The sequence below is a fragment of the Plenodomus lingam genome (genome assembly GCF_022343315.1).
Source record: "Plenodomus lingam strain CAN1 chromosome Unknown contig_18, whole genome shotgun sequence".
Lineage (NCBI taxonomy): Eukaryota > Fungi > Ascomycota > Dothideomycetes > Pleosporales > Leptosphaeriaceae > Plenodomus > Plenodomus lingam.
The window spans coordinates 1763545-1787222 of NW_027093935.1; the positions used below are offsets into that span (position 1 = coordinate 1763545).

General features: G+C 42.1%; 7 protein-coding genes across 7 annotated transcripts; 3 read left to right on the forward strand and 4 right to left on the reverse strand.

Moving 5' to 3' along the window:
- Positions 1 to 10582: 10582 nt before the first annotated feature.
- Positions 10583 to 10962, forward strand: IAQ61_003973 (uncharacterized protein; the record flags this gene model as incomplete). Its single annotated transcript, XM_066096155.1, has 3 exons — positions 10583 to 10663; positions 10706 to 10802; positions 10907 to 10962. Coding segments are annotated over 3 exons (234 nt in total), but the record flags the coding sequence as incomplete, so codon positions are not given.
- Positions 10963 to 12064: 1102 nt separating this feature from the next.
- IAQ61_003974 (uncharacterized protein) lies at positions 12065 to 13501 on the reverse strand (the record flags this gene model as incomplete). The annotated part of the gene is made up of 1 exon (XM_003837496.1): positions 12065 to 13501. The coding sequence occupies one exon, from the start codon at positions 13499 to 13501 to the stop codon at positions 12065 to 12067; it is 1437 nt and encodes a 478-aa protein (XP_003837544.1).
- Positions 13502 to 14721: 1220 nt separating this feature from the next.
- IAQ61_003975 (uncharacterized protein) lies at positions 14722 to 15602 on the forward strand (the record flags this gene model as incomplete). Its single annotated transcript, XM_003837498.2, has 3 exons — positions 14722 to 15107; positions 15167 to 15449; positions 15506 to 15602. Exons 1-3 carry the CDS (start codon positions 15026 to 15028, stop codon positions 15600 to 15602), a joined length of 462 nt encoding a protein of 153 aa, XP_003837546.1. The 5' UTR covers positions 14722 to 15025.
- A 284-nt stretch (positions 15603 to 15886) lies between these two features.
- IAQ61_003976 (uncharacterized protein) lies at positions 15887 to 16543 on the reverse strand (the record flags this gene model as incomplete). Its single annotated transcript, XM_003837499.2, has 3 exons — positions 16480 to 16543; positions 16228 to 16312; positions 15887 to 16026 (listed from the first exon to the last, which is right to left on the reverse strand). Exons 1-3 carry the CDS (start codon positions 16525 to 16527, stop codon positions 15887 to 15889), a joined length of 273 nt encoding a protein of 90 aa, XP_003837547.1. The 5' UTR covers positions 16528 to 16543.
- Positions 16544 to 17807: 1264 nt separating this feature from the next.
- Positions 17808 to 19635, forward strand: IAQ61_003977 (uncharacterized protein; the record flags this gene model as incomplete). The annotated part of the gene is made up of 5 exons (XM_003837500.1): positions 17808 to 18012; positions 18064 to 18270; positions 18328 to 18589; positions 18637 to 19460; positions 19517 to 19635. 5 exons carry the CDS (start codon positions 17808 to 17810, stop codon positions 19633 to 19635), a joined length of 1617 nt encoding a protein of 538 aa, XP_003837548.1.
- A 1039-nt stretch (positions 19636 to 20674) lies between these two features.
- Positions 20675 to 21299, reverse strand: IAQ61_003978 (uncharacterized protein; the record flags this gene model as incomplete). The annotated part of the gene is made up of 2 exons (XM_003837502.2): positions 20675 to 21186; positions 21254 to 21299. The coding sequence occupies 2 exons, from the start codon at positions 21297 to 21299 to the stop codon at positions 20675 to 20677; spliced, it is 558 nt and encodes a 185-aa protein (XP_003837550.2).
- A 637-nt stretch (positions 21300 to 21936) lies between these two features.
- IAQ61_003979 (uncharacterized protein) lies at positions 21937 to 22791 on the reverse strand (the record flags this gene model as incomplete). The annotated part of the gene is made up of 1 exon (XM_003837503.2): positions 21937 to 22791. One exon carries the CDS (start codon positions 22789 to 22791, stop codon positions 21937 to 21939), a length of 855 nt encoding a protein of 284 aa, XP_003837551.2.
- Between the last annotated feature and the right edge of the window lie 887 nt (positions 22792 to 23678).

Consider the following 23678-nt stretch of genomic DNA (forward strand, 5'->3'; position numbering starts at 1 on the left):
TTAACGTTATCTTTAGTTTTATCTAGGGGTTCCTATCTATCCTCCTTTAGATATTAGGATAAAGTATCTACAACTATATTCCTCTTGCCTACAATATATTAAATTTTAAAGTCCTATACTAAAATAGTAGCAAGCCACCTATTTATTACCCCTCCTAGTATTTCGCTTAATAACTAATTAAGCTAAGTAATTAAGGTTTAAGCGTCTGTCTTAATAATAAATAGTATTCTATAGAGCTAAACTCTAAACTTTTTTAGGGCCTATAGCACTACTCTACACTCTAGCTTAGTAGAGTGCTACTTTGCTTTAGACTTTAACTACACAGTACTTTTAAACTAGCATAGATATTACCTTCTATCTAGCCCTATTTATTCTAGGGAAGCTCCTACACCTTCCCTACTAGCGTCTACTATAAGGTAGACAGTCCCTCTAGTCTTATAATTAATAGTTATTAGGGCTAGTGCTATAGTAATAAAATGCTTAAGCTCTTTTATTACTACCCTCTATAGTTCTTCCTATATCTACCTAGTGTCGCCTTGCAGGAGTATAAATAATAGCTTTGCTTAGATAGTAAAGCTAGGAACCTATATCTAGTAGTAGACATAGATCCTAATAAATATCTAGACTTCCTTTATATTTCTATATTCTAGCTATTTTACAATCTTTTCTACCTTTATACAGTTAGGGTATCTTCCTTTAAAGCTAACCTTATAGCCTATAACACTAAGATAAGCTATACCCTAATAATATTTCTTTCCTAAAACTATACCCCCTACTTACTTAATATCTACTAGGACTTGGTTAAGCTACTACACATGCTTAAGCACAAATCTCTAGACCCTAGGAAGCGCCTCTTCGCCCCTATAGTTAGTCTTAGGCCCCCCTACTATTATATTATCTATAAACAGTATTATATAAGGGGAATAATTATATAGTATTTTTATTATAATTCTCTAAAAGGCTGCTACTAAGTTTGTTGCTCCTTATACTATAGTGCAGGATCTTAGTAGGCTAATAGGGGTGTGTATAGTAGTTATATCTCTACTATCTAGGTAAAGGGTAATCTAGTTATATCCTAAAAATATATCTATTAGGGATAATATCTTGCACCTAGCAAATTTCTTAGAGAATTTATCTATAGTTAGTAGTAGGTTTACGTCCCTCTAGCTAACCTTATTTATATAGATAGTATTTTAGACTAGTTAGTACTTCCTATCTTTCTTTGCTACTAAGAAATATAGGTTCTAGTATAGACTATTGCACCTTTTAAGTGTTCCTTAATCTAGACGCTCTTCTAATATCTAAACAAATTCTTCTTCTACTACCTTAGCTACTAGGAAACTGCGTATTTGCTATGCTTTATACAGGATTATCTTTATTTAGTAAGGTAGGCTAATATCTTAAGTAATACGTCTACTTTCTCTAAAGTTAAAGGTAATAGCTACTTCTCTATTAAGAATTATTTCTTAAAACAGAGTCCTTTCTACTACTAATAAGTCTAGACTAAATTTCTATTCTTATATTCTCTTAGTAGTTAGCCTAGACCCTCTTAGAAATAATATATATCTTTTCTTAAAAAGATAGTTAAAAGGGCTAAGGTTAACTCTTTCGCGAATACTAAGCTTTAGTAGTTAGTTTTCCTTAGCTACTATTTTCTAGTCCTCCCTTCTAAACTCTATATCCTTATCCTTCTCTTTTAGGTTATCTACTAGTTAGATTTTCTTGCTAACTTTTTTATACTTAGTGCTTACCTTAGCAACTATTTGCGTAGCTTTTTATTATACACCTTAATTTAGCTTATATATTACTAATATTAGGTTTAGTTCTTAGATAGCTTATAGGTCTTTACTTGCCCCTACACTATATCCTATAGTTTATGCTGCCTATTTTTCTAGCATCTTTTTATCTTCTAAGGTAAATAGTTATCTATATTTACTAAATCCTACTTATAGCTCTATATAGTCTACCTCTTATAGAAATTTTAAATATACTATATATTCTACTATATAGCATTTATCTCCTAGGTATTAATTTTGTAGGATCTCTTTCCTAAGCAAGGGTCCTACTGTTAGTTTTCTAACTTGTCTTCCTCTTCTATTTTATCTCTATCTTCCTACTTTAGATCTAAGGCTATAAAGACCGCATTCCTTTCCCTATCTAAGGATAGCACCTAGCAGGTAACCCTCCTATAGATATTATACTAAATAGCTAGCCTAGTAGAGGTACACTATAGCCCTCCTAATATAGCTAAGTAGGTTAGGTTTATAATTACCCTAAAATAAGTTAGGGTCTTTACCTCCCCTATATATACTAGCATATTCTACGCAGTTCTAATAAATAGGTCTATCCTACTGTTAGCTATAACTACCCCCTGCGTATGCCCTAGGGTCTAGGTTAGTGTCTTAATAGGTACCTGTAACGCCTGCGTAGTACTTAATCTTAAGAGATTTATTTATACCCTTATATTAATTAGGTAGTTTACTATATTCCCCCTTATACTAGTCTAGCAGGTTAGTAGTTCTATATAGAGAGTTATCTAATTTAATTCCTAGTTAGCGCAAGACTTATCTTTTTCTTCTTATATAACTAAATCTTTTCTATATCTATCTAAGTTTTATCTAAATTAGAGCCTTACTTAGGTATTAAGTACTTCTAGTATTACGCGCATATTGCTCTAACCTAGCGCAGGGTTCTTTACCTCTAGCTCCTCTAATTAGTTAACACATCTAAAGGGTGAAATTAGCGCACCCTTTAGATACCTATTTAGGACTAGCGCACCTTCTAGGCCCCCTAGCTCTGCTATATTTACCCCTCTAAAGTAGTTATTATCCTGCAGGATTTAAGTCTAGGGTTCCTATAATAACGTCTTAATTTGTTCCTATAGATAATCTTGCCCTAGTAGGTTAGCTACTATAATTCCCTAGACTTCCTGCCTAAGAAAAGTAGCTACTATTTAGTTTAGGCTTAGGCGTATTATTCCCTTAAGCTCTTTATTCTTTACTTCTTTAAACTATACTTTTCTTCTTATTATTAGTAGGTCCTAATCTAGCCCTAAATTTGTATAGCCTTTACCTATATTATTTAGTAGCTAGATTATTATAAAGGGGTCTATATAGGCCTAAGCTAGGTATAGAATCTCTAGGGTCTCTTTAAGTTCTATCTCCTTACTTACTCCCTCTTCTTAGTTTACTAGGTTTTGTGCTAGTCTTCCTCACCTACGCTTCTAGATTAATCCTGTCCTTACTTCTTCTAAGACTTAGTCCCTTTGCTTTTCTTTCTCCCTTGTAGAGGCGTAGATCCTAGGTATATTCTTGTCTACTAATCCTAGGATAATATATCTTAAGTCTATATAATCTAGCGTTATTACTACTAGGTCTTCCTTATTAGTTTATAGTATTTAATAGTTTAAGAACTACTTATATTCTTTTTAAGTATCTACTAGTTCTAATCCTTAATTCTAGGAAGATATTACGTTAGCTCCTGCTCTTTTTGCTACTAGGTAGTCTAGTCCTTAAGTCTACCTCTACTACTAGCCTCTTAAATCTATTCTATTAAATAGTTCTAGCTTAACCTATAATGCTAGCTAGCTAAGGATATCCTTAGTAACTTTATAGTATTTATATAACTTTTTCTTTATCTAGTAAAGAGTATAGTTCTATAGTACTAGCTTAGTAACCTACCCTAGTCTTTTATATAATAGTCTGTAGTAAAATATCCTAGTCCTTATTTCTAGATTCTAGGAAGTACTTACCTACCCTAGCGCTATAAGTTCTAGCTAGGGGGGGCAGTCCCTTACTAAGTAGGTTTCTAATCTATATATATTACAGGTAGGTAGTTTCTTATTATACCCCCTATAACTCTATAGCCCTAGCTAAGTAGTTAATATTTACGTAGGGCCCTAGGTTCTTAGCTAGTTTATTAGTAACCCTCTAATTACTATAGTATTCTAATATATTCCTTGCTCTATCCTAGTATTAGTTATATATAAAATAAAGTAGAGCTAGTTTACTAGGCTTTTTAGTAGTAGGCCTATTACGTAGTGTTCCTATAGCCTATTAGCCTTAGCTAAACTTATCTTTATTTTTCCTAGTGCCCTAATTAACTAGTCTATTTCTAGGTTAACGTTTAGTAGTAGTTAGGTAGTAGCTTGCTCCTTTCTAACACCCTTTGCTACCTCTATAATTTCCTTCTTTATAGGCGTAGCTTTTACTAATTCTAATATCTAATATACCTACTAAGTATCTTCCTTTATTTAGCTAGCTAATATATATTTTATTCTTTCTCTTTACTAATAGATTCTTTTAACGTAGGTATAGATCTTCTCTAGCTTATAGCTTGCTACCTTATTACTATTAGGCCCTCCTAGCATACTAAGCAAGACTAGCTCTTTATCTACCTAGGGTAACCCTTTAAAGAAGAAAAATCTAACTTTACTTTTATATAGCTATTTAGATACTAGGCAGGTATTACTATACACTATAAAATTAGTATAGTAGTCTAAGAGTCCTAGGAAGTTTCTAGAGGCTTCTTATATATACGCATCTAGGAAGGTTTAGGTACCTATCCTTTAGGCTATATCCTAGTCCCTCTAGTGCTCCTTTATAGCTTCCTATAGCTCCTCCTAGTCTTGCTTCTAGTAGGGTCTAAGCTTCTTTATAAAAGTTCTGTATATAGTATTATAGAAATCTAGCAGAATTTTTAGCTAATCTACTTTATCTAGCCCCCTATTTTCTACCTAGTAGTTATAGTTATCTAGGAACTCTATAACCTCCCTTCCCTAGAACTAAAAGTTAGTTTTCCTAGGCCTTATAGGGACAAGGACTCTTCTTAGGGGTCTAGAGGTTTCTATTTTAGTTAACCCTAGGGTAATATTACTTTCTCTAGGTATTATTCCTAGTAAAAAGGATAGGCTTAGTTAAGGTAGTAGGCTTCTATAAATATTAAAGAAGGTGTATAAACTAGTAATATTAATTAAAATTATTAGATAAGTTAGTATCTACTTACTTATATTACTTCCCCCCTTTCCTATCTCTTACTTTTATAGACTATATTTTGTTTTTAGTAGATTCTTGTTATATTAGTAACTTTAGCCTAGCCCTATTTTCCTACTAATAGCGCACACTATCCTATAGTCTTTACTATAGCTTTTCTATTAGTAGTAATATTCTAGGTATTCTAGCACTTCTAGTATTGCTAATACTTCTTATAGTTCTAATTATTCTAATAGTTCTAGTTGTTCTAGTTCTGGTCGTTCTGGTTCTAGTTGTTCTAGTTCTAGTTATTCTAGTTATTCTAGTTCTAGTTATTCTAGTTGTTCTAGTTCTAGTTGTTCTAGTTGTTCTAGTTCTAGTTATTCTAGTTCTAGTTGTTCTAGTTCTAGTTGTTCTGGTTGTTCTAGTGTTTCTAATATTTTCTAGTTAGCCTCTTAGTATTATTACTCTATTCCTACTAACGCGCGTTAGCCACGTCCTAATATAGGCCTACTATTTTTGCCTTAACAATGTTAATTATTAACAACACCTATTTTTTAATTTTTCTCTGCCCTCCTTATACTTAGAGAAACGTCCTCTTAGTTACATGCTACTAGGCCCTCCCCTTTACTAAGATAAGATAAGTTCCCCTTAGGCTTTGCCATTTAAACTGTTAGGGAGAGTAACCTATTTAAATAAGGAGAAGTAGGAGGGGCAAGGTTTAATAGTATTAATCCTATAGCAGAGGATATAGGTTTAATATAGAAACATAAGTAAAAAGATAATATTCTAGAGTTAAAGTGAAGTCCGCAGGAGTTGTGCTTCTCCTATCCTCTAATCCTTCATGCCTTTATACCATTTAATTCGCCCAACTTTTTAGGCTAAGCCTTGTTTTTCTCCTATACATCCCATACCACGGCACACTATACTCTTAAATAGTTATTAGTCTTCTAAGTAATTATATATCCACACACTTAAATATCCTATTATAGAAGTCTAATAGCAATAACAAGGTTAGAGGTTTGGTTATTGCAAGACAGTTGCAGAAAGTCGCTGTAGCACAGTTTATCTTGTTAGAAGAGTTAGCTTATAAGCTTAGCGAGTTTCCTTAATTAGGTGCAGTTTAGACAGTTGTTCTAGTAGTCTTAACTATCGCGATTGTAGTTATATACTACATCTTTAATAGTATTATTTTAAGTGGTAGGTAAGATTAGGTCTAACTTATAGCAAGATAAACTATATCTAGTATATCTACTTATAGTAGAATATATAGATATATAAAGTAGAATACCTATATAGTATAAAAGAAGATAACACAAAGTCTACTTTCTATACTAATACGTTTATTATAGTAACTATAATAAACGTGAAACTTTATAACTCTACTAATACGTATATAGCTTACTAATATTTATGTTATCTAGCATAGTAAAATAGTAAGTTCACGCTACTAAGCTATTATACTAGAAGACTAGTATAATTGTATTATAGCTTATTAAAGGAACACACTATAGTTTAGATTAGACACTACTATCTATATTTATATATCTACTATCTATATCCCTAAGTGCTATATTAATATAGAAACTATTATAGATAGTACGTAGCAGGTAATTGCTACCCCTTGCCTACAAATATCTAGTTAATAGAACAAGTTCTAGTGTTATTGTTATCTTACTCTATACTAAGGTGCACGCTATAAGGTAAATTAAAAGTAGTATATATAATACTAGTAAAGGTACTATAAATAAAATATTCCCTTTACTACTACTAAAGATGCTACTATACTATAGACTACTAGCTACCCTACTAGTTAACTATTACACCTTAATAATATATAAGGAGTACTTAATATTAATTCTTCCTATAATTCTACTAGTAATTCTACTAGTAATAGTATAGACCTAATAGACAACTATAATAATAATATGTAACTTGCAGACAAGGATAAAGAGGTTCTATACCTAGAGGACTTTTTAGGGGACATATAATAGCAAATAGGATATACACTATATTATAAGCAAATAGAGCGTGTTTAATAACTTTACACTACCTCTCTTAATATATACGCTATATTTATAGGTACTTTATATAAGAAGTTCTAAAAGATATAATAAACTTTAAAGAAATGCTATAATATTAATATTAGTAATACTATCTACTAGGGGTAGTATATACTATATACCTTATTCTAGGATACTATAACTTCTCTATCTATTAATTATTATACTAATAGGTGCGTAGCCTTTACTAGCGACCTTAACACTGCTTATACGTGCCTATCCTATAGCAGAGCTTAGTATAATAAGAAAGGCAAATTAAAATATTAATAGTAATATATCCCTATACTTCCACGACTATATATCTAGTATAATAATAGTTATTAGTTATAATAATTAAAAGCGTATTAGGTAACTTTTAACCCTACTAGTAAATATACTTTGCACTAAGACGTGTATAATAGGGACTAGTTTTAAGAATATAGTAGGAAAGGATACTTCTAAGACCCTAGGGATCTAGCTTTATAACTTATATTAGACGCAGTAGGTATAGTAAAGAACCCTAAGAAATAATAAAGTATTACACTAGTAGTGCTATATATCTTAAACCTTTACCTATCTATTTAGGATTAAGACTATAATACACTTGTTACTACTATTATACCTAGTACTTTTAATAAAAAATTTATAGATACTTAGCTATACCTAATAGTAGAGGAATTATACTAACTTATAGTTAGAGTTTATATATACAATATAGACGCTTAGGAAGAATTTATCCTTTACGCCTACCTTATACTAATAACTAGAGATAGGCTAGCTATAGTAAAGATTATAGGAATAAAATAGCCTAGTATATTAAAAAGGAGTTACTGCCTGTGCCTATATAAAGGAACTAAGGGGAGAACTAGTAAATACTCTTTCCTAAATAGAGATACCCTTTACCTAGTTATATATAATAATTTAGCTACTACTATTAAAGATATATATAAATAATAGACTAATATACTAGCCTCTAGATATACTACCTTACGCTAAGATGCTAGTATTAACTACTACTCTATCCTATTAGACCTCCCTACTATACACTTTCCTTATAGCTTTCCTATTAATATTATGCACGCAATATCCTATAATATACCTAAAGCCTTATTCTAACTCTAGAAAAGGGACAAATTTAATAACAAGACTATACTATAGCTTATTACTAACACTAATTAGGCTTTAATTAATAAAGGTCTTTATAAGTCTTATTCTTTAGTACTAACCTAAGTTAGTACTACCCTATAAAGCACTATAATATATAAGATATAGACTTTATTTAAATAGTAGACTTTTATACTTACTTATAGAGCGCTAGCTATGCAGGTCTATCTTTAGAAGGAATATACTAATAACTTCCTACGCTACTATAAACTACTCTTCTATATAAGCTAGAGGGAGTTTACTATTAACTAGATTAATAAGTTAGAACTATTAGTAGAGAATTTTATTTGCTAGTATAAGTTACTCTACTACTATAGTAAAGTAGACTAGTTACTATCTTGCTCTATTTAGATCTATTACCTACTCTACCTTATATCTAATACTAGGGATTTTAGACTACCTATATACTATACCTAATAGTCTTTAGAGAGACTTATTAGTTATATTAAGAAGATAGCAACTTCTCCTTCCTAGAAGTATATTAGTTTAGAGTAGAATATGCTAGTATATAAGTGTATTATCCACGCGTAATAGCTTAGGCTTAGTATAGAGTATAATATTAATAAAAATATAATTATAACTTAGCTATAAGAGTATTATCTAAAATCTAAGTCTTATAGTAGTATAGATACGCACTAGGGACGTATCCTAGATAATACTTATACTATAATTATAACTATAGTGTATACTATATAGACACGCGCCTAGGATATAGTTATATATAACTATTACATACTTCTAAACAGGTATACTATTAGGGTTTTAGGGAATTATAAAGATAGTAACTACCCCTAGAGCACTATATTTATTATATATTACGCTGCTAGAAATAATTATAATAACTATATTTAGCTCTCCTTTAGGATAGTAATATACCTATTTTAAGATCTAGCTAATAACTCTAAATAGGCAGGAGTACTTTAATAGCAACAGACATAACCCGCTGCTGCTATAGGCTAACTAGCCTAACCTTAGAGGATAATAGAAGATAATAATAGTATTAAATAGATTTAAATAATAATAATTATTAACCTTATAGGAGTAGCTATAGTTTACTATAGATATAGCACTTAACTTTAACCTAGTAATAAGCTATATATTATTAATAAATATAGATAGTCTAAGACTAACTACCTATAGTTAAGTAAGATAATAGGTCTATATCTAGCTTTATAGTACTAGGCTCTTTATACTAACACTATTACTATATAATATACTAGTATTTATTAGGTAAGTATATTATCTATATATTACGCTAGACTATTATTAAATATACTAACTTATACTAATTACTGCGCAGTTATACTACTTGTATACCTATTTAATTTATATTATACCGCAGTTTTCTAAAAATAAGTAAGGTACATAGTAGATAGCCTTACAATTACGCAGGTATAGGCTAATAATTAGGCAGTTTTAGGCCTGTTAATTGGGCGGGTATAGGCTGTTAATTAGGCGGGTTAGGCCTAGGGACAGGATAGGCAATAATATACTAGTAGTTTATATAAGGATACTAAAAAAAATCTAATACTATTATTACTATACCTAACACTTATATTTTGTCTTTTATAAACTACTTTATATACTCTACTAATAGGTCTATTATAAACTACTTTATTCACTCTACTAATAGGTCTATAGTAAACCATACTATATTTATACTACAAAAAAGTAAACCACCACTTTAAACCTATTTACGGGTATACACAAGGTCAGTTTACACCTATATAGTAAACCCCTAGCGTACCATTCTATAGTAAACAATTTTTTACCGTAGTATAGGGCTAGAAGATTTATTAATTATAACTCTAATTTTTGTTTATAATAATAGCTAGTATAGGGGCTTAATATCCTTATTTAGTAGGTTTTGGATTTTAGTGTTCGCGGGCGTTCGGTGGGGGCGGGCGCTCGGTGGTGGAACACGTCCATGCCAAACCTTTCCCGCCACCATCCCTTTGTCAAGATAACATCTTGCGACTCCTGCCTGAAAGCAGCTCGCTATTGCCTCACACAGTCGTCAAGCTGCCTGTGGCAAGCTACAGGCCGTCTCATTAACCCCTCGCACTTTGCTCTGCGCCCTCCCCAAACCGCCTAAAGTTCTCACGTCGTCTCTCTGCATCAACGTGTGGTGTGTCCACATCGCAAAAGTGCCAGGTGCCTTTGCTGTGCCGTGTCCTGTAAGTTCTGGGCATGCATGCTGTAGCTTCAACTCACCTTGATTGCACATGTCTTAACCAACGTCGCAGATCGTCTAGCCCAGCGCGTTGCGCTGTCTTCCCCGTCTCCCGTGCCTCCTCCACTTCGTCCACGCCCCTCCTATCGCGTTTATCTCCAGTGTCCACTCTATAACCAAGCAACTTATCCACTGCCCACCGTTCCTCTTTCTAGGCTGTCATACTATCGCAGCTAGCCACGATGAGTGATATTACTCCCAGGCGGGTTGTCCTCCAATGCCGTGAACAATACTTTAGAGAACAGCGTACAATGGTTGAAGCTTTCTTCTAATCGCAAGATCTTTTAAATTTGCAGGACTATGGTATACACATATGTGGAGAACCCTCCTCTCGTGCTCTATATCTCGTCCTCAATCTCTATTGCAAGGAGGTTCCTAGTGTCAACCTTGATTGTTTGAACCTTTAAGTATTTAAAGTATCCAAAAACAAGACATTGTGCGTTGTCTTCCCTAGTAGTAAGGCCTCACTAAGTTAGATCTATCTAGTACGTTTAAAGATCTTGGAGAGAATGCAAGCAAGGAAGCTCTTAAACGATCTCTTACACTAAATTAGGGGGCTAACTAATCTAATTAGACGAGTTAGACGGTGTCACTCCCTTGCAAATAGGTTAGTCTCTAGCTATATTTGTGTCCTAGATGTCACGTTCTAATAGAAGATCCCTTAGATGCCCAGATGGTGGCATGCATGGGTCTCTGCTTGGACAATTAAGTGCTGTTCCACAATAGATAATTTGGTCTCGATATTCGTGGGCAGGGTTGCGCAAACAGGATTGGAAAGTTTTACAAGCCCAATAGCACATGGTTGCAAGCAGGAAAATGAAGTCATGTTGTAATTCATCGAAGAACGCAAGACCCTTTCGCTTTCTTGGATCGATAGCTCTCGACCGGCTCGCGCGGCCGTGAGCGCGCACGACATGGATCCCAAACTATTCCGCGCCGCCCAAGCTATGCAAGCAACAAATGCTCAGCCACGAATTCGCTGCGGGATGCAAAGTCTTAACGATATTGTAACGACGCAGGTAAGTAGGGCATCCGAAAGGTATCCAATACGACTCAAAGGCATATAGGAGTGCGCGTGTGTATAGAAAAGGATAAGATTCCTACACCTATAGGTCTGGTACAAAAGGACAAGAAGAACTTGTCTATCTATCTATAAGTATAAGGCTCCTTTTATATATAAAGGTAGAGGGGCCTTGGGCTAAAATTTAGAGAACGGCTCTCGTCGTAGGGTGGCTCGCGATATAGGGATAGACGTTAGCAACTATTAAAAGGTAAAGGAAGACCCGCCTTATTCCACCCACGTAATGATATACAGGTAGAGAGACAGAGACGTAGAAAGGGCATTTCCAGCTTACTAGTCCAAGTACCTGTGATTTTTCTTGCTAGAGTGGTGCTCGCTATGTAGTGGGGGATGTTAGTACGTGTACGGTATACGTAAAGAAGACAGGTGGATCAAGTGCAAAGAACAAGAATTCATGAATGGCAGCAGCACCGCCAGGTAAATCATTAATTTACTCTAAACGCTAAAATCGTGTCTGTAAAGAACAAAGGCACATGTCCAGCACAAGACTACCCTCCAGTCCAACGACTTCAGATGCCCAGTTTCTCAAAAGCACAAAGCACAACCAACCATCCACAAACCAAACACCTCAAACCTACTCCCCCTTGCCCCTCCACTCCTCCAATAACCCCTCCAACATCCTAACCTGCGCCCCCTTCGCCGCCAACTCATCCCTCAACCCACGATGCCCCTTATCCCCACACCCCCCACGATCCCGCACACCTGCATCGCGCGCAACCTTCTCCCAATGCCTAGCCGACACCGCGAGCTGTTGCATCTCCGCCTCTGCACTCTGCAACGCCTTGACAAAGGCGTCGACGTGTGCGGTGGGTCCTTGGACCTCGAGGCGCGAGGTCTTGGAGATGACGGAGTGGACGCGGGAGAGGAGGGAGAGGGCTTTGTGGTCACTTGGTTTGATGTGGATTGTGAGTGCGATGTTGGGTTTAGTGGTGGGGGGATGGCGGGGGGTGGTGGATAGGGAATGGGGTTTTGAGAGGGTTAGGTGAATGGTGGGGGGTTTGCGGGCTGGTGCGTGGTGGAGCATGTGTTTGATGGGGGACAAGGCTAGGGAGAGACGTGATGCGGCGGTGGGAAAGACGGGGGGTAGTGAGACTACGGGCTTCACGCTTGAGAGAGACAGAATGACTCGCGTTTTTTCAACGGGAGTGGCCAAGTTTGCTGGGCTTGCTGCCATGCCGCGAGCAGTCTGTGCCACCAAGGCTGAGCTAGCACGGCCATAAAATGCTGGCGGTGTGGGCTCTGACGACAACGGAGCAAACTTGGGGCTGTGAATCGTCGACGGAGAATCGCCTTGGCCTCCAAGCTCAGCCTCTAGAGACTGGCCAGCGTCGTGAACAGCGTCCTCGAAAGCAACGCGAGATGGGTCAGCGGATCTAGCCATGTCAGACAGCAGCTGCACATTCTCTAGCACCAGGTCTTCGATACGCTGAGAGTCCTCATTGTGCTGCTGTTGGAGCAAGTCATTCTGGGTCTGCAGGTATCGAAGGGCTTCTGCTTCTGCCTCTGCCGCGGCCTGGAGCTGCTTCGCATCTTCTACTTGATGCATTGCTCGGGTGCCGAACTCTTGGCAAGATTCCTTGGGATGCGAGATGGCCATCAAGGTCGCATTCTCTGCCCGTAGGCAGTCGAGTTGTGTCTGCATCTCCTCGAAGTCGTCGTGGGTTGGGCCTGCAGCCTGGGTCGTCTTGAGAAGCGTTTCATGGTAGTTGAAGTACAAAGCATTGAACTGGCTTTGCTCCGATTTCACTTGCTCTTCAAGACGGGTGATGATCTTGGTCACATTTTGGATTTTCCCATCCTTGATTGCGAGTTGCTGTTTCATCTCGTCATTTTCCTCCTGCAGTAACTTCATCTCGCGGTTGTTTCGCGCGCAGGATCCGTTCATTTGGAAAAGTTCCTGCTGTGAATGCTGGAACTTGTGCTTCCATTGGTTTCGCTCTTGCAGCAGAGAATCCACCTCCCACTTGGTGTGTTCGAGCTCTGTCTGCAGACGGTGATTTTCGGCGTCCATGTTGGCAATTGGATGTGATAGCTTTTGCTGTGATCAATAATATGAATCGTTGATACAGAGCGGTGATGGCTATGTTAATGGATCTTTTCTCCGATAGACTGAGGTCTGGGGAGTATCCCTCTCCATGGGGAAGTTGGCAAATATACAAGTTGAAAAAGACATTGTGATGGTGCGAGACATTGTCGCTAGGTGCTTTTGAAGCCAATAAGCACACTGCGATGCAATGATGGACAAAGGGGAATGCCAGAACAATGAGTGATATACGTGTACAGTGAAATTGCAAATGTGAAAGGAGTGATTTTGGCTTTGAGGTAAGAACTAGAGCAAATGTAAGTTTTCAGGCGCTAGCTCATCTTGGAGCTGTGGTACGGTATGGTCCTCGGCCGCGAAAATGGTCCTTTTGGTGATCTACAGATTTTAGTATAACTTTTGAGCGCCATGAGCTGTCGATTTCGACAACGTATGTATTCTCACTCGAACGCGTGTTTCAGTTGGGAAAGAGGAAAAGAGAGATGCTGACGACGATGGCTGACGACTCGGAGTAAGCAGGCTATATGTAGACCCCCAACCGTGCACCATGGCGGCGAAGTGAGTCATTGAACCATTGTAAAGAATGGGAGTTTGAAACTTCAGGCGCCTTGTCGCAATGGTACGCAAGACATGGATGAGATCAGATATGGTAGGTAGTAGGTCCTGATGGTCTTGTGATCATGACGCTCTCTCTGTAAAACTTTTAACTTTACATCTCTCGTTGTCTAGTCCAGCGATGGGGCTCGCTAATCGTCACCTAACATAGAGTTTCGAATGTGCCGTCCGTGCCGACATTCCTGGACGCCGCGTCAGAGATGAGGCGGTCGAGGTACACCGCCACCATCACAGAGAGATGTCGCAGAAGACTGTGTAGAAGAGCTGTTGACCTCCAAGAGCAACACGGGTACTTGAGTGAAGAAGGCGGTTGTGAACAGCAAGATGTGCGAGCAGCGGCCAGAATCCAGTAGAAATCCATCCAAGACGAGCCAGGCAAGGCAGAGCAGTGGTTGTGGTTCGTCGTGTAACGCGTCGCATCGTCATTCGTGAGATGGTTCTGGCTAGGAGTAAGGCGCAGTCCTTCACCGCCAACAAATCAAAGCATGGGAAGTGGATCACGCGCCGCCACACCTCCTACGTCACTCTTCAGAATCAAGACCTCCCTGTCGTGGCAGCATCATCGGTCCTCCGGCTTGCGTATATAACTAATACAAAGGCCGGGGAGGGGCTTCGTCCTCTGCACCACCTGGAATCCAAGTTGCACACCCACACCAACACCAACAATCACTTCTCCGTAAACGACCACTGTTCTCGCCAAGACAACAGATTGGACCTCCATCCCTCTATCCCTCCATACCTACCGGTACCGGTACATCCTGCAGCCACAAGCTCGCATCCTCCCGTAGTCCCTGCGTCCACTAACTATACACCAACACTCAACGCTACCCTACGCTACCCGCAGACCTACTACTTCGCGTCTAGCCTCACATTTGCAATATGGTTGCTCCCGCCATCGTCCTCGGCCTTCGTGGCGTGCAGCTGTTGTTCTCAGTCATTGTGTTGGGCTTGTCTGCGTACCGTATGCTACCCCTGTCGAGATGAACCCATGTCCATCGGATGCTGACGCCATGCTCCAAGTTGTCGATGAATACTGGTGGTCTCCTCACAGCGTGAATTTCATGCTGTTTACCTCGCTATGGACTCTTCTTGCCGTAGCCTATCTCGCGCTCGCACCCACACGCTTCCCACGCGCGGCGCACAAGTTTGCCATCTTGGGTGTCGAGTTCCTCACAATGTTATTCTGGTTTGCCGCTTTCATCGCTGTTGCCGTCCGGTGGGGCAACACGGCGTGGTGGAGCGGAAACCGTGGTACTTTCTACGGATGTGGTGTCGCTGCCATTGTCTTCTCGGCCTTTCTTTGGTGAGTCTTGTATATCCTCTGGTCTGGTAATCAGAAAACACACTCACATTGCATAGGTTGACCTTTGCGGTTACTTCTGTTCTCGCGGCCCTGCATGTCCGCAGCAGCTCTCGAAATGACACTGCTCCAGCTCCAGCCATGGCCGCTGTATAAAATATTTGATGGTCGACGAGAATAGAGTTGAGACGACCTGAACGCTGTATCTTCCAAAGTTTTTTGATACCCTCAGTTCTTTCTGGTTTTCATGATGTAATGGCGAGGTACTTTCATGACCGCGGCGCTTTTCTTGCCGTCCAGCCGCCTGGATTTGCAAAGCATGAATTTTTCCAATAGGCGAATACATTGTTATCCTCTATCATACGATCTCGGATTTGAAGCCTATTTGGATGGTGCGCTCGCTATTTTATTTTTGTAGATTTTGCGACCGTCGCCAATGCTTAGCCTGAACCTCTCACACGGTCATGCCATTCCACCGCACATTGCACCATCACGCCCATGCCTCTCCACATTTGATAGGCTTCACGCCGAATTGAACCCTTGACCTTGAAAGAAGTGCTGCAGTGGGAGATGCGCACTACTACAGGCTCCAAGTAGTCAAGAAAGGAACACAACTGCAATGCAACTTCTTAGCCAAGGCAGCCAAATTCTGGCTTGCATACCAAGGGAGGAAATGTCCAAGCATCCCAACATCTAGCGGTTATGTCATCATGGCATGTCTGACAGTTGTTTCATGCCATGTTGGACTTTTCTCGAGCTAATGCGTTGATGACATGCTTACTGTACCCAATCTCGAGTGTGTCCGCCTCATTTCGTCTCACAAAATTGGGTTTGACCTGCAGAAACTCCGTTCGCACGGCCTTTGCCTAGAACCTCGGAGAATTCAGTCTACCTATTCCTCGAATAGCTCAGAGAAGCTAGAGTATCGCCATCGACTCGATCAAAGAGGAAAAGAAGGACAAGCGGGCTGAAGGAATCTTGTGCGGTACGGTGCTCACCGGTAGGCAGCGTACCGGTACCCACCGTACGGTACCTGATTTGCTTCGAGACCGCCCAAGGCACAACATGACATCTTCTCCATGCCTGATTCGAGAACTCTTGTTGGACTTTGATGAATTCACCTGTTTGCAACCAATATTCCCCATGTCCCTATGCAAAAGCCCTCATCTGCAGTCTGCATGTCCCGTAAGCGTACTCCTGGGATCTTTTTTCATCTACGCTGCTCGCTTATGAAAGCCTCAGCCGCGCAACCAACTACGGTTGAGGCAGCCATACATGTACCGGTATGCTATTATGGTCCGCCTTGCCTTGTCCTAACTCACATGAATCGAAAAGCAGGCGCGGCGCACCTTACCGAGTCCCTTTGGCTTCGGTGTTATGTCTGGCTACTCCTCGACATATCCCCATGCAAGCTCGTGGCACGGCCGATGTACGGGGAGACAATACCCCCGCGTTGGCTCATAACTCATGCGGTCGGGTGGTTTGAGTATCATGTGATTTGCCACTGCTACATCCTGGCTAGTTTGATGACACAAGACAAGTAACGTGATCCTCAAACTAGCCGAGATCACTAGTTGCGACCTACCTCTGTCCTCACCATCCTACTCTACTACTTTGACCGCGTTACCTGCACGCCACCCAACTAGAGTACGCCGCAATCTAACAATCGGGGCCGCACCGGGCAGCTTGTGGTACTTCGTCGTGTGCGCAAATTCTTCCAACTCCCAAGCATGATTTCACATCTACCTACGGGGCCCTTGCTACGGCGTCACGTTCACTCCTCTGGGCTGAAAATTCCCCTAGCCGCTCCTTTTGCAGCACGGCATGCAATCCAACAGGATCCACCATCGCACAACAGCGATAGTAACTGTCGAATCAACTCTCGGACGAAACCAGGCTCTCGGGCTCTCGTCTCAGGTTGGTGCTGGCCCAGCCCGGCCTGTAGGGCATCAGCACAATCTCTGCTAGCTCTCCGGCCGTGAAGCCGTGTTGCGATCTGCCGTCGAAGCGGTTCGCACCAAGGGTGAAAGGATAAAGTGAGGGAGCTGGGGGCTCTTGGAAATGGACCCTTCGGTGGGATGACGCCCCGGCCACGGGAAAGGACGCCGTCTATTTAACCGGGGGCCAAGGGAAACAACCAGGAACGCCCAGACGCGCTTATCCAATATAAGATGTTGATTCGGCAGGACGGTTAGGCTCTCCGCCTCCACCCTGTAGAAAACATCGGAACATCTGGGGGAGAGAAGCCGGGGTTGTGGGACGGATCCACCTCGTACGTTGGGGGCAGTTGGTTATAAGGTCTGGCTTCGGCTGCAATGGCCTTGTCAAAAGCCTATCCCCATTCCCTGAACGTTCTCCATCATGGGTCTCATCAAAGCTCAGGATGGCACTTCGGATCCCATCATCACCCGCATGGTGGCGGATGACAAGGTGCGGTGGTACAAGAAACCAAACCTGCGGGTGATGTACTTTTATCTGTTTTGCTGTTGCATGGGTGTTGAGATCACGTCTGGGTTTGACTCTCAACTCATCGGAACGCTGCAGTTCTCGGCACCATTCAACACATGTAAGGAAGCCTTTGCGTGAAAGCAATCGATGCCCTGGTTGACCAGATTAGTCTTTGGAGATGGATACACAAAGGATGGCAAGCCTGGAATCAAGCCATCCATCATCGGCATCATGTCTTCCTGCTACCAGCTCGGGTCCATTCTGGCCGTGCCAGTCGCCCCATGGTTGAATCAAAAATATGGAAGACGTTTCTCCATCATGCTTGGCTCAGTGATCATGGTCGTCGGAGCTCTTCTACAGGGTTTCTCTCAGCACAGTATGCCCATGTCCATGTTGTCCAACTCGCCTGCTGTGTGCTGATTTTTACGTCCAGTTGGCATGTACATTGTCGCACGTATGCTTCTCGGATATGGAATCCTATTCTGTATCATCTCGGGTTCCGCTCTCATCGGAGAACTCGGTTATCCCAAGGAACGTCCCTTCTTGACCTCGCTCTTTAACGCGTCCTACTTCATCGGATCCATTATTGCAGCAGCCATCTCGATCCGCACTACAAGCATTGTCGGCAACTGGAGTTGGCGCGTTCCATCTCTGCTGCAGATGTGCCCCTCTTTCCTCCAGATCGCTACTGTTTAGTACGACGCCCGATTCTCACTGACGGATCAAAGCTAACATGTTGCAGCTTCCTGCCCGAAAGTCCGCGTTGGCTCGTTTCCAAAGACCGTGACGAGGAAGCCTACGCAGTCTTGGTCAAATACCACGCAGAAGGCGACGCCGACTCGGTCCTCGTGCAAGCAGAGATGGCTCAAATTAGATCCACCATCAGGCTCGAGATGGAGCACTCGAAACAATCATGGCTAGACATGGTTCGCACGCCCGGTATGCGCCGCCGAGTCATCATCTCCAGTTTCCTCGGTCTCTTCACACAAATGAGCGGTAACACCCTGCTCTCCTACTACCAGAGTCTTTTGTTCGGACTCATGGGCTACACTTCCAACTACGCAAAGACACGAATCAACATCGCCAACCAGTGCTGGAGTCTAATCAACGGTGTCATCATCGCCCTGACCGTTACACGCTTCCGCCGCAGATGGATGTTCATGCTCTCCGCCGGATCCATGGTCATGGTCTTCATGGCCATGACAATCTGCTTCCAGAAACTGCAACACGCAAAAGCAAACAACTACACCAGCAACGCCGCGCAAATCGCATCCCTAGTCTTCTACTTCGCCTACTCACCCTGCTACAACATCGGCAACAACTCGCTCACATACACCTACCTCGTCGAACTCTTCCCCTATGCCCAACGCACAATGGGCATCGGCATCGAACAGATTTTCGGCAAGCTTGCCGGCTTCTTCTCCGTCTACGTCAACCCCATCGCGCTCGACGCCATCGAGTGGAAATACCTGGCCGTCTACTGTGGTTGGATCACTTTTGAGTTTCTCTTCATCTACTTCATGTACCCCGAGACCTACAACCGCACGCTCGAAGAACTGGCTTTCTGTAAGTTGCAAATATTACGGGGCTGTTGCGTAAATCACTTGCTAATCGTGCCGCAGTGTTTGAGGACAAGGCGCTTGCCGACGAGGCTGTCAAGGCGGTGGAGAAGACGGTCAATGAGGGCCATATGGATGGACATGAAAAGACGGGCACTACGATTGCGGAGCGCCCGGCGTAGATGCGGATTGCCGATTTCTGCACGCCGGGATGGCGCTGCAAAGAAATGTGTAGATTTGCCAATGGAAATCACGTCATGGCTTTTCATCATGTTCAAGCAACTTTTGATGAAAAATATTATGGCTGTGCTGTGATGTATCATCGCACCCTACCATCGTAGATCTGATGCCGAATCGGAAAGCAATGGAAATCGCCTTCCCCGAGCGATTAAGCTTGAACTTCTACATCGTTCACGCTTGTCTGGACGTGGGATTGTGTTATCGGCTGACAGACTATTCAGTCTCCTAATAATAGCAGCTCCGTCGTAGACAGACGTCTTCCGGAGATTCCAGGGCGAATATTCATCTCACGGAACATACATGAGGTTGACGCGGGGCGACGTGGCCAGCATACTTGACGCCTGTCCTCGCATCCGTGTCTAGTTTTGTCTTGCTCAAACAACCGTTGACTCTAGATCAATCTTCCCTTGTTAAGATGGACTCAGGTAGCAACGGAGTCCGTCATAACGCAATGGAATGTACATTGATCGTTGTCCATGAGAGGAAAAAGATTTCGAATCAAGATATGTTTTACACGATTTGATAGGAAAGTTAAGATGTGACTAGCTTCTACAAGGAAATCTTCCAAGTAAATCAATCAAGGAAAGAAAGACGAAATCCTTTTCACACAGAACACCAGACCCATTCATCAATCACGCATCTCGATATTCCCATCACTCTCCTCGGCGGCTTGCTCAGCGTGCCTGGCCTCCATGTCCGCTGCAAGCTTTCCTACAAAACCATACGCAGGCATGGTACTAAGCTTGGTGAAGCTTGGCTTGGTTTTGTGTATTCTTTGAAAAGGCAATATCTTGTCAGTTATGCTGAGATCGTCTTGGTGGTATTGATAGTACATCCAGATAGGATACGGTTGTGCCAGGTGGGCTGTAGGATGTCGTACATGAAATGGTAGACATTTGCCTCTGAGGGCATGGTGCTATCGTCAAGGGAGGATCGCAGGGAAAGAGACAGGTTATGGGGACTGTACATCAGGATGCACAGTCAGTGACGGAGTAGCCGGACTTGCTTGGACAAATGCGACTGTCCAGCGACGATGCCTGCCACACGGCTAGAACGACGGAGACTGGTTGGTTGCTGTGGGGATTCAAGTCCGGTTGCGGGTTTGAATGTGCCTGAAGTATCAGAATCAACAGCCTTCTGACTTGAGCTTCTAGGTTCCCCAGTCTCAGTCCCAGAAGCCATCGAGCCGTTGTGTTTGCTTGCCGGCGAGTTGATCGTGGTAGACGTGTTCACGGCGCCGTTGGAGACTTTGCGATTGTGACGGCTTAGCGCCATCAAGATGTGCGCTGCGGCGATACTCTCATCCAGACGGTTGTTCGCCGTTCGTGTCGAGGACTCTGTAGCTTGATCGGCAGCGACAGGTAGGACTGTGGGCGAATTGGAGAAGTCAGGTGGCGTCCTCCACGTCTGCAGATGCAACGGCACGTCGCTCGCCAGCACCAACTCGGTGGCAACTGGCAAAGTGAAGGAGAAGCTGGGCGTCCTCAATAGATCTATCCGTGCGTTCGTCAACAGGAGGATTTGGATGGCTATTGGCAAGGCGGAACAGAATCGCGGCACCCTCCAGATCTTGGATGGATAGTTGGTTGTTTGATGAGTTATCCATGGCTAGGGTGTCGTTGGGTGTGAGGAAATGGGGTGTTGGTTCTTGTTGTGTTGTCAAGTTTTGCAGTTGCTTGGGGTGAATGTGAGTTGCTTTGAAGAACACTTCAGGTTTGGAGAAAACTCTTGAGAAGGGTTCATTCTCTCTTTTATGCCCTTAGGTCTCAGCGCTATGACTCTCACTGCAAGTGAACGGCTTCCTTCCATCCTTGGCAAGTCGGTGGTCAGTGTACGCTCGACTGCGCTTCACCTTCACAGTTCAAACGCAAGAAAGGTACTAGAGCAAAAGTAGATATAGCGTGGAGCTCAGAACATAAGAAAGAGAAGTAGGTTGACTCTACAGGGCATGTTCTTTTGTAACATATTAGGATAAGTTGTTGTATATACTCTTGTCGAACGATAAGAGTGCTACGCACAGGTACGTTATATGGATGGCCGTTGACATACACATGACACTTTTGACCACAAGGTCAATGATTATTTTGGATTAAATTCTTGTGACGCATTACTCAAGCAATCTATGCCAAGGACAAACAATATCAGGCCTTCTGTCTCTAATTTATACCCATGAGCTAGACGCCGTTCCTTCCCCCGAACTGCTGCTTTGTTTGCTTCTGTCGCTCAGACTAGTCTGCTTCATCTTAGAATTCCATGTCAGCATCTACTTCCCCACCCCAATCTTCAACGGTCCAGTTATTGGCGCTGTTTCCCGTGTTGTATCTTTCATGACCCGCGGAAGCTCTCCTGTTGTTATTGGATTCAAGCGTGATAGCTGCAACAGGGTACTTGTGCGGCCAGCCTTCTGTACGCCATGCATTGAGTCTCCGTGTTGCATAGTATTGTTTCGAATCATCGTGCATATCAATACGCGGCGTTGCGTACTGTGGCTCCAGCGGATTCAAAAGCAAGCTGTTACTGAAAACACTGTGATCTGGTCCTGCGTCTACTATCCCGAGGATGACCTTTGACTTAGTCTTCACCTCATGTATCAGAGCTCTGTATCTTTCCGCTTCATTTCTTCCGAGGAAGCTTGAGGAAGGTGCGAACGCGGCTTGAGTCTTTGTTTGTTGCACCTCCCATTCCGCAACCATCTCGAGGGCTTCGTTGTAAACAGTAAGGACTGCAGCCCTATCGACTGCGCAGCAGATTCTGTTTTTATTGTTGGCTTCAAATCTCCGTGCAAAAGAGTCGCGTTCGCTTCGGAGCCGTTGCGCTGTGAGAGTTGAAACTGCGCCCTCGCAGGTATTTGGAGACGCTGACATTCGGCGCCTGGAAGCCGGTGTGTCTTGAAAGAATTGCTCATACTGGGCAGACTTGTCCCTCTCTACAGTATCTGTATACTTCGTTGGAGGTGCGCGATGAGGTACCGAAATTCTGCGTGTTGCAGAGGATGTTTGATTATCGCGCGTTCTGCCACCAGACGCAGTTCTTCGTTCTGAAGTCTCCGATGTGGAGAATAGTGATTCACTTGGCCTATGGTCGCTACTAAAACCCATTGTTTCTGTATAGTTGTTTCTGTATAATGTATTGGCCGACGTGTGTGTTGTACCGAGAGTGCATATGGCTGTCATTAGGGGCAATCCTCTGTGGGCTTGCATGGTTGCCGACCTTCAACCCGCTCTTTCCCGAGTTGGTAGGATGATACACACTCATCTTCCCTTTATTACCTCACTTTCACTTTGATCTCACTTTGATATATTCATTCTAAATTATTTTACTATAACTAGTAAACATCTCTTGGAACTGCATTCACTAGGAACATTCTCGGTCGGGTTTTTCTTTGGCGAAGATCACGGGTTCGTCTTCCCACTCCGCTGTCAGTGTGCTGCATTTCAACATTCATCGCGATGCCTGGTCATGGGTTCGTAAGTGGATAGTCATAGGATGATCATAGGCAAGCTCTGACCATGTTTGTGAGATGCACAAGGTCATTAATACTCATAGATCCCGTCAATCATAGGTACTGAGGTACTGAATACCATAGGTAGACGTCGATTTGATGCTGAGCATGACAGGTTTTGGGCAAGGACTAGAGATTCTATCGTTATTTCATTGCGCGTGACTGCATTAGCAATTCATTGGCAAAGGTCCTTTCACGTGGTGTAATCCAGCCTTATGATGGCCGTCGGATTATCATTGGGAGATCGCGGAAGGGAGATGGCAGGATATACTACCTACTGGAGGATTTTATCGATGTTACGGACCCAAGAGGCAGATTTGGGGAGAGGGGGAAACAATGCTTGCCAATCAAGCCTCGCGATACATATCGCTCGTAAAGAGGAAGAGAGGATAGAACGTCGACCAGAACCAATCACAACAAGCTGATTCAGAACCTTGAATGCCAGGGATATACTGGAACGGACTAGCGCCGAAACCTTGCACC